The sequence below is a fragment of the Dreissena polymorpha genome, chromosome 4, assembly GCF_020536995.1.
Source record: "Dreissena polymorpha isolate Duluth1 chromosome 4, UMN_Dpol_1.0, whole genome shotgun sequence".
Taxonomy (NCBI): domain Eukaryota; kingdom Metazoa; phylum Mollusca; class Bivalvia; order Myida; family Dreissenidae; genus Dreissena; species Dreissena polymorpha.
This window is the reverse complement of record NC_068358.1, coordinates 76,361,504-76,376,115: the sequence shown is the minus strand read 5'-3', so window position 1 is coordinate 76,376,115 and position 14,612 is coordinate 76,361,504. Positions and strand designations below refer to the sequence as shown.

At 35.2% G+C, this 14,612-nt stretch overlaps 3 protein-coding genes across 3 annotated transcripts in view; 2 read left to right on the top strand and 1 right to left on the bottom strand.

Moving 5' to 3' along the window:
- Positions 1 to 4,303, top strand: part of LOC127877440 (TP53-binding protein 1-like) — a 42,837-nt gene extending 38,534 nt beyond the window's left edge. Inside the window, exon 18 of the mRNA XM_052423320.1 lies at positions 852 to 4,303. Within this exon, the coding sequence (XP_052279280.1) occupies positions 852 to 1,152 (301 nt within the window). The 3' untranslated portion in view covers positions 1,153 to 4,303. The remainder of the gene's footprint in view (positions 1 to 851) is intronic.
- The window catches only part of LOC127877450 (uncharacterized), a 261,450-nt gene that overhangs the window by 175,649 nt on the left and 71,189 nt on the right, over positions 1 to 14,612 (top strand). The gene's annotated exons all lie outside the window — the stretch shown is intronic.
- Positions 7,853 to 14,612, bottom strand: part of LOC127878519 (chondroitin sulfate proteoglycan 4-like) — a 79,725-nt gene continuing 72,965 nt past the window's right edge. The window contains 1 exon segment of the mRNA XM_052425052.1: positions 7,853 to 14,611. Coding sequence (XP_052281012.1) covers positions 14,045 to 14,611 — 567 coding nt within the window. The 3' untranslated portion in view covers positions 7,853 to 14,044.

Sequence of the window (14,612 nt, the reverse complement as noted above, 5' to 3'; positions counted from 1 at the left end):
GATTTTAAAATCATTTGGCACATTTGTTCACCATCATTAGACAGGTGTGTCAGGCGAAAGAATTACGACAATATCTCCACGGTCAAGGTCACACTTTGAGTTCAAAGGTCAAAAATGGACTTGAGCTTGTCCGGGCCATAACTTTGTCATTCATTGTGAGATTTTAAAATCATTTGGCACATTTGTTCACCATTATGGGACGGTGTGTCGCACGAAAGAATCACATCAATATATCCAAGGTCAAGGTCGCCACGACTAAAAATAGATTTATTTGGAAACAAAGGGGGTTAATTTTGTTTGTTCAGTTCAAAAGTTCAGTGTGAGTTGTCTCCCTTTATCAGACTTTTTTTTCACAATGAAAACCTTGTTTTGTGACAATTTTGTCCCTTGTTTATTTATTTTTGTAATATTTGCTAACTATATCAATTTTAAAAAATTTTTACTGATAAACTAAAATGATTTTTCAATTTGAGTAAATATCATTAGTATTTTAGGCCCCTTTATGTTCAGTGTTCTTTTAATTTCTGAATCTTTGACAAAAAGTTTGACAAATGTCATTTCAACATTCTCTGAACAAGACCCTTGGGCTCACTTAACTAATAACTCTGTGTAATGGCTCTTCATCAATTTAAGATAAGCTGTTGTGAATTAAAATGTTTGAGACTTTCATATCTTAACAAGTTCAATGATCAACCTCAATGTCTAAGGAGCTTAAACAATTGTATATTAGATAGCTTGTAGCCAACAGGTTATCAAATGTTGTGTACTTAAATACCTGTAAAAAGAAAAAAAATGTCACTATTAATTATAACTTTCTTCTGTTAATAAACATGATTTCATCCATTCAACAGGAATAAGAGAAACGACGTGTTCATAGGCATCAAAGCAGTGGTGCACTCAAAGAACACCAGATTTGTCGACTCATGGTCAGCCATTTTGAAACTGGGCAAGTGTCAAGTGTATCCACAACAACAGCTCACAGACGTGCATGTCATGGTCACAGACAGTACTTGTTCTCCAGCACTGGAGAGGCAGGCACGAAAGAAGGAGGTACCCCTCGTGTCTACAGAGTGGGTCATACAGTCGTTAATCAATGGGAAAGTAGCTGGTTATGACGTTCACCCGAAGTACAGGCATGATTTCAGTGTTTGAAGTTTCTGTACTTTGAACCAATGTATGGGTACTTTATCATGGTACAGAAGGTATATATTATATGTAGGGTGTGTCTGTATGGAAATTGAGAGTCATATGGTTCAAAAATTTCTTTCTCTGTGAACTGCATTACTAAACTTGCACAGGTGCAATTTGTGAAGATGAGTATTGTGTTAAATATGATTAATGAAAGTACTTTGTTTTTGTATATAATATCAGAATCTTTATGCAAGGTATATGATAAATTGTTGAATTTTCTTTTGACTGTCTCAATTTTGTTCTCGCACAGAATAGATTTCTTAAATCTAATATCAATGCTTATTGTCCGACCTTGAATCAGCCTTTTATTACATAAAGTACAGGTTATAAAATAATATGTTCAAATAAAATACTCCTGTTTTCAGGGGTGGTGAAAATTCATACTTAGCTCACATGTCTTATGTTGAAAATTGCCATGTAAAACTTGTCAGCAAAGGAAATATATGAGCAGCATTCTGTGAAGACTGTGCTTATTGCATGTGGGTAATCAAGGACAACATGTTCTGCCTTAACTGGATCTTACTTTAACCTTTCTCACTCAGAAGCAAAGTGAAAATGGCTATGTGCAAACAGCATAAAACCAGTAACAGCCTGCGAGTAACTCGCAGTCTGTTCAGGTTTTATTCTGTTTGCTACTCATCAGTATCTAAGGGTTGCAAATAAAGCCTTTGTAACTTGAATATATTTAGAAAGGACTTCAAATGTGTCAAAGTGCATTTCTGGGCAGTAAAGGGTTAAGTAGAGATTTCGTTTAAATTCCATAAAAAGGGAAAGTGTTGTCCGTGATAAGACAATGCAAACTGCACAGGCTTTCTTGGATATCACTATGCCCATGCTTTAAGCCCTGTTTTTTCAGGTGGTTGCTTGAGGTGTTTGCAGTTTCACTTTTTTCCACTGTAATGAATTACTTTGAAATTGTGTATGGTTCTTGGAATACCTGCTGCTGTTTTCTATTTTCTGTTTTATTTTTCTGAATCTGTTTAAAATATTTGAAAAACAGACAAACATTTTAAGTCTGATCTTTGTCTGTTTTTACCTTTAAGTTTGTGTTAAAGAAATACTTACCAACTTAGTGCCATAAGTTAGTGTAATAACTCTTAGTTGAATGAGTGTAATAACTCTTAGTTGAATGAGTGTAATAACTCTTAGTTGAATGAGTGTAATAACTCTTAGTTGAATGAGGTAATTTTAGGTGCTCTTATTTCCTCTTTTAATTGTTGTTATAATGATTGCAATATGTCTAACAAAATGTGACTTTTAAAAGTGCATACACATCATGCATGTTCTAGTTTTAATATTTTTATATCTTCAGAATTTTTTGGCAAATTTTTTATTGAATTTTATTCATTAGTTATAACTTACAATCAAATATAGTGCATGTAATACAATTGTGTGTGTTGTGGGAAATGCTGATTTTAATTCTTATTTTCTTAAAATATTTTTTAAGCATTCCATTGTCCTAATGTTTTTAACCATATCTCTTATAAAGGATGGATGTTATTTTTGATAATATAAAAGGGTTTCTAACTGTAGATGCGATAAATATATTGGGTTATGGGCCTTCAGTAATTGTTGGTTTGTTCCTAAGTAAAATGTCTGGTTAAATAATATAATACATGTATTGATAAATTTTTGTGTCGAGCCCCCTTGCTTGATATATTAGTTGAAATGGTCGAGTGTATGTTTGTAGCATTTTACAATATCAAAGTTTTTCTGGACCATTGATCGTGCAAATTTCAAATAACATATCACCAAGACAAGAAAAACATGTTAAGTGCAATACCTTTTGTCTCCTTACCACAATGATCAAGGGCACACTTAAAGGTCAAAAGTTAAATTAAAGGGCATATACAGCTTGTATGGACTCAAATAACCAGCATGAGGAGACCGCATGGATCATTTACCACCTGTCTCCCTACCTAGAGGTCAAGGTTACAACTCTTTGTCAAATGTCATGTGTGGCCAAAGGTCAAAGTTATATCTCTATGTAAAATTTCATGTGGCCAAAGATTGAGGTTACATCTTTATTTCAAATGTCATGTGGCCAAAGGTCAAGGTTACATCTCTATGTCAAAAGTCATATGTGGCCAAAGGTTGAGGGCACATCTCTATGTCAAAAGTCATATGTGGCCAAAGGTTGAGGGCACATCTATATGTCAAAAGTCATATGTGGCCAAAGGTTGAGGGCACATCTGGTGTGACACCCATCTTCCGACTTCAATGGTCAAGGTCACTCCTAATGGTGAAGGTTTTATTCAGCCATGAAAAGAGCTTGTCCACACTGTTTTTTCTTCATTCGTCATGCAAAGGTCAGGTCGGAACTTATCTTTGGCTATGCAATTTTAAATACTTTACCAAATGTGTTCACCATTTTGCCTGTTAGACTCATGTGCCCAGCTCCAATGTCAAAGTGACATTTAGAGGTCAAAGGTCACATTTGAGCAGTAAACATCTTGTCCAGACTGCAACTTATTTATTCACTATACAATTAGTAAAAGTTATTTCCAAAAACGTTCACCATGTTGAGATTGCATGTCATGCGTCATTCCTTATGCAAAAGTCAAATGTAAAACATGTGCATGGTGAAGCTTGTTAGCTGCGTTCTAATAAAACTGGGCATAATTCATGTGCGGAAAGTGTCGTCCAAGATTAGCCTGTGCACTCTGCACAGGCTAATCAGGGACGACACTTTCCGCTTTTATGACATTATTGTTTAAATGAAGTCTCTTCTTAGCAAAACTCCAATTTAGGCAGGAAAGTCCCTGGGACGACACTTTACGCACATGCATTATGCCAAGTTTTCTCAGAATGCGACTCAAATGCTGCCAGCATCTATCCAGCTAGTTCATGTTTTTATGCTGTGTTTGAAAAAATGTACTTAATGTGTTCAGTTTTAACCTGGGTAATCATTATTTTCTTTCAGTTCATTTTATACTTCAGTAAAATGTATTCCATTCAGTTCATTACATGTTTCAGTAAACTATATTTTATTGTAGAGTTTTCATACATTATTTAGGTCAACATTCTGATCTCTTCACTAATCATGTCATATCATTAAGTTGTTTTCATATGTCACATAAAAAAAAGGTTAATAAATTGAAACAGAACAATATTGGCCGTATTATTTATAATTTGTTGGTATTTTCATTTTAAAACTAAAATCTAGTAAGAAAATGCAAAAGTATTAGGTGTTTTTCATGCAAAAAATTGTCTAGACAAAGAAATTTATGAACTTGCCAATGTTATTGCCACATTGTCTGGAATATTCCAGTGGAGAACTAGTTGTGTCAGGATATTGGATTTCTATAAAAGTCTTGCTTAACAATGTTATTTATATGAGCCGTGCTCTGTGTAAAGGAGGTTTGATGCATGGGCATAAAGTGCAATCCCAGATTAGCCCAGTGCAGTCTGCACAGGCTAATCAGGGACGACATTTTCCGACTAAACTGGATTTTTTTTAAAAAGAGACTTTCTTGAAACAAAAAATTTCATAAAAGCGGAAAGTGTCATCCCTGATTAGCCTGTGTGGACTGGCTCATATACTGATATAAGAACCATTTTAGCATGACGTGGCTCATATACTGATAAAAGAACCATTTCAGCATGACGTGGCTCATATACTGATATAAGAACCATTTCAGCATGACGTGGCTCATATACTGATATAAGAACCATTTCAGCATGACGTAGCTCATATACTGATATAAGAACCATTTCAGCATGACGTAGCTCATATACTGATATAAGAACCATTTCAGCATGATGTGGCTCATATACTGATATAAGAACCATTTCAGCATGACGTGGCTCATATACTGATATAAGAACCATTTCAGCATGACGTGGCTCATATACTGATATAAGAACCATTTCAGCATGACGTGTCTCATATACTGATATAAGAACCATTTCAGCATGACGTAGCTCATAAACTGATATAAGAACCATTTCAGCATGACGTGTCTCATATACTGATATAAGAACCATTTCAGCATGACGTAGCTCATATACTGATATAAGAACCATTTCAGCATGACGTGTCTCATATACTGATATAAGAACCATTTCAGCATGACGTGGCTAATATACTGATATAAGAACCATTTCAGCATGACGTGGCTCATATACTGATATAAGAACCATTTCAGCATGATGTAGCTCATATACTGATATAAGAACCATTTCAGCATGACGTGTCTCATATACTGATATAAGAACCATTTCAGCATGACGTGGCTCATATACTGATATAAGAACCATTTCAGCATGACGTAGCTCATATACTGATATAAGAACCATTTCAGCATGACGTGTCTCATATACTGATATAAGAACCATTTCAGCATGACGTAGCTCATATACTGATATAAGAACCATTTCAGCATGACGTGGCTCATATACTGATATAAGAACCATTTCAGCATGACGTAGCTCATATACTGATATAAAAACCATTTCAGCATGACGTGGCTAATATACTGATTTATTATACCTCACTTTTAGTTACAATGCTAAACTCCCAAAGGCCATCGTGACATAGAAATACTGTCAGACCAAGCGGGAAAAAAATTACTGTCCAAAAAATACTGTCGCCCGCTACCTTAGCAATCACGTGCCACCAGCGGGAAAAAATTTACTGTCCAAAAAATACTGTCGCCCGCTACCTTAGCAATCACGCGCGGAATGGTAAAAAATTATACTGTTCCATTCGCGCATGCGCACTTTTGCCTTTTTGTTGTATTTGGTTAATTAAAATATAAATTGCAGCTGAAACTGTGCTGTACAATAGATTAATATCATTATTTAAGCTTTGACAGGAGTCGTAAAAAAAGATAAATTAATATAAACAACACGCTAACCTCAATGGCAACTTTTATCCAATGCTAATAACAATACAGTTACAACGATATACACTTCTAGTGTCTGTTCTTAAGGTACTATGCATGACAAACACACAATCCGAAATACGTTTTGGATTCGTTCGATGCTTTAAACAAATATTTTACTGTTTAAAAACCACCACGTCCATAGTTGTCCCAAAATGTTTCATCACCGAAATGACGTTGAATTGACGTCACACGAGTACGTCATAAATTGCATAATCAAGTGATGAAAATAAAATACGGAAAGCTGATTCGGTAATATTTTTTAAGAAATAATTGACGACTAAGAAAATTGATGGGATAAATAGATTACTAGGTCGGTTCCGAATAAAGCGAAGTTCATTTTGCTCGGCCCGAAAATCTAAACCACTCAACATGTATTAATGGTTGTTCATTGCTGAAATTTAATACAATCATTAAATATTAAAACTGTTCATGGTGCATATAAATTGTTCATGTTTGAATAATTTGTTCGGTATAATAAAATAAATATTACATGTCTGACAGGGTGACAGTAAATATGTCAACTTTCGGAAAAATACTGTCAACCTTGGCTTCGCCTCGGTTGACAGTATTTCCTCAAGTTGACAAATTTACTGTTACCCTGTCAGACATGTAATATTTATATAATAAGACCCATTTCGACATGACATGGCTCATATACTCATAGTTCTGTGCTCTCATCTGTGAATTAAGTGGCCTTTACTGTTTGTCTTGCATCATTACACAAACTGACTACTTTCAGCTAAGTGGACCTAGACTTATTAAAATTGTGTATTTTTTTGGATGAACTAGATTTTACTGTTTTGTCGAGAACTAAACACTGTTTGATGAATTTACACTGGCAGTTATTGGTTATCCTTTATCCACCCATATCATTCAATGGAACTTTAACCTTGTCCTTATTCAAACCATCCATATTTGACCCTCTTAGTACAAGGACATTATATTGTTTTGTCTAGCACCAACACTGCTGGATTTTCTTTGGGACTCACATTTCTACCTTATGATCATTCTCTATCCTCTCATATCAACCAACAGGACTGTCTAAAAACCAATGGGCTAGCCTGTACAAACTGGGTGCATTTTTCTTTGTCCCTTTTGTAAAAATCTTTAAACACAAGAGGCATGTGAACATGAATACAAAGCATTTTTGGAGACAACAGTCTTATACAATGAAAATTGATGGTCGAGCCAAGCTTGTAGTATATTGCAAAAGTCAAACACTGTAATGACTGACAACCTTTGACCTTAAGTTGTAACCTTGAACTTCCACTGAGGAGGTTGGGATTCGTAAGCAACACATCTGGTCATATGGATTAATAAACTTATCAATACCAGGCATCTTAACATGATATTGCAGAAACAAAACTTCATGACTTTTCCACTTGACCTGTGACCTTTTATCCATGCAGCCTGGAACGGAACACATTGTCTGGTCATAGGGAATGTGCTCTCCTTTGGGGGCATAGAAATAATTTGAAATTTAACCCATTTATGCCTAGTGGACTCTCCCATCCTTCTAAATTGGATCAATTTATTTCCAAAATTAGGGATGTCTAGTATAATTATTTCTATATTTAGAATATTTTGTACAGAAATTACTTTAAGCAAACAGCATAGACCCAGATGAGACGCCACATCATGCGGCGTCTCATCTGGGTCAACGCTGTTTGCCAAGGCCTTTTTTCTAGACGCTAGGCATAGTTGGGTTAAATTAATTTCATTTGATCCTTAAAAATTACAATTAACAAAAATTCAAAATAAAAAAACAAATATATTTTTGTGTATTTTATCATTTAATCAGTTTTAACAAGTGCATACCGTACATCTTTTATTATGACACTAAAATGAAGGCATGATCATACAAATAACATGAATATATTATTAATACAGAATTATGCACATTAAAATCACCCTTACAATCAGGTCAAAAAGCAATAAATCTCAACCTGTTCTGTGACGACAGAAAATCCTGATGTTTTCTTGCTGCTAAATTAAGACTAACGCTACAAATTAGCTATAAAAGGATCAACAAAGATATTAAAAAACTTATATTTTTGAATTTATAACATCTTTTGAGCATCTGGAGGTAAACAATTTAATGTTGTTCCTCCTTCACTATCTGCATCAAAGTGTTGCTATTTTTATAGATTCCATTATTGTTAATGTCCCTTAATATGACTACAGTTCAGATAAATCATGGCTTTCTCGATTTCTGTTAAATATAGTACTGAAAACTATGATTTCCAAACATGCAAACGCAGGTTTAGGCTTGTTGATACTTAAGTATAATGGCACATTTGTATTTGATTTTAACGTAAATGTTAACACGACTACTTAACAGTATATGGGTAATAACACATACGCCACAATTTCACAAGCTGTTAAATATCAACAATGATGATAATTTGTAATGGAATGATAATAAGTACTGTTATTATGCAATGGTGATTTTTGTACATGCATAACTTAGTAATGTTGCTGATACATTGTACATGTAAACAAGAGCACATATATTATACAATTACAATGATTCAAGAACATACATGACCGCATTTTGTTTGCTGTCAACAAAAGTTGTGTAGTGGTATTGATGATAACTGCATCGATGCAGATAACAATGAAAGTGTGTAGATAAAAGTTGATGAATGAATGAATCAATGATAGGTTAAACATTGTGCATTATAGATCACAACATATTATAAAGAATGATAAAATATGACTGAAAAATGATGTCAATGATTATGATAAAAAGAATGCATTAAAAAAGTGCATCTGATGATATAATTATAATGGACATGTATGGAGTAACAAGACAAAGATGATTTAAAACATGTTTTGTTCACTTCATCAGATACCAGATCTATTTATTAATGCACAATAACTAAACTGCAATACAGTGGAAGTTTAACAGACATTATTTGTTGATTTGTTACCTACCAAATCTATTATCATGCACACATCATAACATACCACTACTGTGTAGGTTTTAAACCCATTTTTGTTCTGGTATATTCATACTATATAAAGCATTGACTACAGGCCAAACTGAGAACAAAACACTCCCAATATATCTGGAGTGGCTGAAGGCCTTTCCAAATATTGGATATTGTCATTTTCTTTACCTGAACAACATTTTTTAAAGTGATTATAAATGCAAGTTTGTTTGTTAAACTAAATATATTTCCGGTTTTTAAAGTGAATTCAGCACAAATATTCAAAATGTGAAGATAAATAATTTCATAAATAAGTACAATAAATCTAGCACATTTACACAAAGTCAGTAGTTGATATTGTGAGTAATACAAGTAATAATTGTTGTTAAAGAGCTTAATTACAAATTTAACCCTACACAATTAAAAGTGGGTTTACATCTATCAGATATATACAAATGTCAGTAGCTTTTATCATGATCAATTCATTGTTTTTAGAATTAACGGAAAGTTTAAGACAAAAACAGAGTTCGGATGTTATTGGACTTAGGAGAGCTGGGTCCATGCTGTTCAGTAACATTCCATGGGTTACCCTTAGAAGAGTTGGGTCCATGCTGTTCAGTAACATTCCATGGGTTACCACAAGCAAGTTATGAAGATTAAAAAAAACTCCTAGAGGCCCTACTCTTATGATTGACTCCACAAACACAGAAGTGTGTTCAAGACAAGATCCAACAACGGTGCTGACACATTGCCATAGCCAACCCTTCCTCTCCTAAAGGAATGACAAAGTAGCTAAACACAGGATGGAATGGATTGGCTGAACATATAAGTTCTTTCATTAAAAGTGTTGACATATCTTGGGTACCGGTAGATTTGATATCTTGACAGATGAGAAAGAGCAGAGCTTTCTGTTACAACCCCTTCATTGCTGAAAATTTCATGTAAACATACCACATTATAAGCATTTATTGTGTCTATGTTTAGTTGATACACTTTTGATATGTTAATAATGGCTTACAGATAATTTATTAATATGGTTAAGAGATTATGTAATAATATCTTAAATAAAAACATTTATTTAATATTAACTTGGAAATTACATTAAATTTCAAGTTAACATTCATACACGTAATTAATTTTTTTAAGTTTAAATGTATCCAATAACACACTCCAATTTCACAAAAGTACCATAAGCTTACTTATGAAGTGAGTCCTAGCTTATATAATAAATAATGGAAATTTTGTTTCCAGATTACTAAAAAATCTAAGTACAAGGCAACATGCAACTTGTATGAATGAAGTTTATGGAGTTACCTGTTGCAGCTCTACCATCATGCAATATCATTTAATTATTTTTTTTTAATGAGCCTCTCTTTGGCAAAATGGGGTTTAATGCAAGTGCATAAAGTGTCATCCCAGATTAGCCTTTGCAGTCCACACAGACTAATCAGAGATGACTCTTCCTTTTTTTTAAAAGAAACCTCCTTTGAACAAAAAATTTCTTGAAAAGGAAAAGTGCCATGCCTGATTAGCTAGTAGGACTTCACAGGCTAATCTGGGACGACACAATGCACATGCATTAGGCCCATTTTCCTTGAGCCTCGCTCAAATAAACAAGGGCTGTTTGTAAAACATGCATGCCCCCCATATGGGCTGTCCGTTGTAGTGGCAGCCATTGTGTGAATACTTTTTTTGTCACTGTGACCTTGACCTTTGACATAGTGACCTGAAAATCAATAGGGGTCATCTGCGAGTCACGATCAATGTACCTATGAAGTGTCATGATCCTAGGCAAAAGCGTTCTTGAGTTATCATCCGAAAATCATTTTACTATTTCGGGTCACCTTGACCTTTGACCTTGTGACCTGAAAATCGATAGGGGTCATCTGCGAGTCATGATCAATTTCCCTATGAAGTTTCATGATCCTAGGCGTATGCGTTCTTGAGTTATCATCCGAAAACAATTTTACTATTTCGGGTCACCGTGACCTTGACCTTTGACCTAGTGACCTCAAAATCAATAGGGGTCATCTGCGAGTCATGATCAATCTACCCATGAAGTTTCATGATCCTAGGCGTATGCGTTCTTGAGTTATCATCCAGAAAACATTTTACTATTACGGGTCACCGTGACCTTGACCTTTGACTTAGTGACCTCAAAATCAATAGGGGTCATCTGCGAGTCATGATCAATCTACCCATGAAGTTTTATGATCCTAGGCGTATGCGTTCTTGAGTTATCATCCGGAAACCATTTTACTATTTCGGGTCACCGTGACCTTGACCTTTGACCTAGTGACCTCAAAATCAATAGGGGTCATCTGCGAGTCATGATCAATGTACCTATGAAGTTTCATGATCCTAGGCCCAAGCGTTCTTGAGTTATCATCTGACAACCACCTGGTGGACGGACCGAAAGACCGACCGACCGACATGAGCAAAGCAATATACCCCCTCTTCTTCGAAGGGGGGCATAAAAATACAATTTTATTTACACATATGTCTTTGTAAGTAATTTAGATTTACCCTCAATTGTCTAAAAGGACTAGCTATGCCCACATTAAAACTGATTCATGGCACATATGTACTCAGAATATTGCATACTATAACATATAAATTGTACAAACAAAAAAAACTTTACAAATTAATAGTTAAAAGATAATGTAAAACAGTATAAAAAGACTACAAAGAATATTTGTGAAATTTGAAAATTATTCATTATATAAGCGTAATCTCTGTAAAATCGTATAGGTCTGTTAAAAAACGAGAAGGCCTGAAAATCCCAAAGTCGCTCACCTGAGATAACAAGATATTATTGGGATAAATCTTCTGACCAAGTTTCATGAAGATCGGAAAATAAATGTGGCCTCTAGAGTGTTAACAAGGTTTTACTATAGCCATATAAGGAAAAATGCCCCGCCCCCTGGCAGCCATGTTTTTCAACCAATTGGCATCATTTTTTCACTCGTCCAAGATATGATCGGGATGAATCTTCTGACCAAGTTTCATGAAGATCGGACAGTAAATGTGGCCTCTAGAGTGTTAGCAAGATTTTACTATAGCCATATAAGGAAAAATGCCCCGCCCCTTGGAAGCCATTTTTTCAAGCAAGCATAATTATTTTCAAACTCATCCAAGATATCATTGAGACCAATCTTCAGATCAAATTTCATGAAGATTGTACGATAAATGTGGCCTCTAGAGTGTTAACAAGGTTTTACTATAGCCATATAAGGAAAAAATGCCCCACCCCTGGTGGCCATGTTTTTAAAGCAACCAAAACCATTTTCAAACTCATCCAAGATATCATTGGGACAAATCTTCTTACCAAGTTTCATGATGATCGGAAAATAAATGTGACCTCTAGAGTGTTAACCAGGGTTACTATAGCCATATAAGGAAAATAGCCTCGCCTCCTGGCGGCCATGTTTTTCAACCAACCGGCATCATTTTCGAACTCTTCCAAGATATTATTGGGATGAATCTTCTGACCAAGTTTCATGAAGATTGAACAATAAATGTGGCCTCTAGAGTGTTAACAAGATTTTACTATAGTCATATATAGCCATATTAGGAAAAATGCCGCACCCCCTGGCAGCCATGTTTTTCAAGCAAAGGTTACCATTTCTGAACTCATCCAAGATATCAGTGGGACAAATCTTCTGAAGCAAGTTTCATGAAGATCGGAAAATAAATGTGGCCTCTAGAGTGTTAACAAGGTTTTACTATAGCCATATAAGGAAAAATGCCCCGCCCCCTTGCAGCCATGTTTTATAACCAACTGACATCATTTTCGAACTCGTTCAAGATATTATTGGGATGAATCTTCTGACCAAGTTTTATGAGGATCGGACAATAAATGTGGCCTCTAGAGTGTTAACAAGATTTTGCTATAGCCATATATAGCCATATAAGGAAAAATTCCCAGCCCCTTGGCAGCCATGTTTTTCAAGCAAACGTCACCATTTTCGAACTCATTCAAGATATCATTGAAATCTTCTGACCAAATTTCATGAAGATTGGACAATAAATGTGGTCTCAAGAGAGTGAACAAGGCAAATGTTGACGTCGCACGACGGACAACGGACGACGGACAAAAGGCTGATCACAAAAGCTCACCATGAGCACGTTGTGCTCAGGTGAACGTGCTCAGGTGAGCTAAAAATTGTGGCAATATACATGTAGCAAAAATTACTGCATAAGTCTCTAGCTAAACAAGACAAGACAAGACAAGATACAAAACAATATCATTTTTCTGAACTTATAAATAAATTTCACTCGATACAAACCAATATATATATTTAAAAAATGTACACAAAAAGTGATCCCAGTTTAAATAAGTTTGCTTAACAATTTCTATATACAAATACTGACCAAATTGTACAACCAATGAAAATCAACTGCCTTAACAAATATTATCAATTAACTTGAGAATATGCATTGTTCAAAATCACAAAAACAGCACAAACAAATTCACACATTAGCACACATTATTGTGATAAATTGTAAATCAAATCCACAGCTGAAAGATAGTTAAAGTATTTTCCGTGTCTATAACAGATGGAATAATTTACTTGATCCAATGTAAATAACAAATACTACACAACCAAGATTTACTTCCTTTGATTTAGAGAATATCAAATCATATAGAATAACGCAGGCATAATGAATGTGTTTTGCAAAAAATTGGACTCCTTAAAAATAAAAACATCAAATATCCAAAAAATTACAATCACACCAAAAACTAGATCCGTTTAGGAAAATGCATGTTATTTCCAATAAATCTCCAAATGCACTTACATCATCATTTATTGTTCAAATCAAAAGAAACAAAACATTTCAATCAACAATCTGCCACAACAAAAGTTTAGTCTCACACTGTAAACAATTAATTTGAGACATTTTCCTTTTACAGAGTTGTAACACAATTATAAGGCCGAAAGACTAATAAACCATACAAAACATAATTAGCACACAAATATACCATCCATCTTCTAAGAATTACATTACATAGCTACCCACCCAATGCCCTCAGACCCAGTACTGACTATTACGTAACACAGGTGGACTAGATGATCTACAGTGCTCTAACAGTTCTGGGTCGCTGGTTATCCAGTCTATCATCTCACTCATGCTCCCCAAGGAATTGCTGTCACTAATGCAGCCCCCAACAGCCCCTTCTAACTCCTCCCCTCCCCCTGGCGAAGTGCTAACAAGGGGGGTTACTTTACAGGTCGGAACAGTGCTACTCACAACTGTTCGCGATATATCGGGCGAGCGTGGCGTCTTGCACACACTTGCGTATAAACTAGCTGATGGCAAGGACATGGACATTGGCATTATGACATCCCCGTCTTCAGACTGTGTTCTGCTGGAATTAGGAATGTGATGTGTGTTTTCGTACTCTACGATTAATGAATGACTGTCCTCAGAGTCAGGATCAGCCTGTGTCTGTGGTTCAATGTGAACATGAGGCTGCTCAATCTGATAGGGCCCGCTGATGTTCGGCCGCAGTCGTGGAGACTTCTTAGAAGTAGGCGTGTATTCCTGTTTTCGTCGGCTTCTCCATGCAAAATACACCAAGACTATGATACAAACC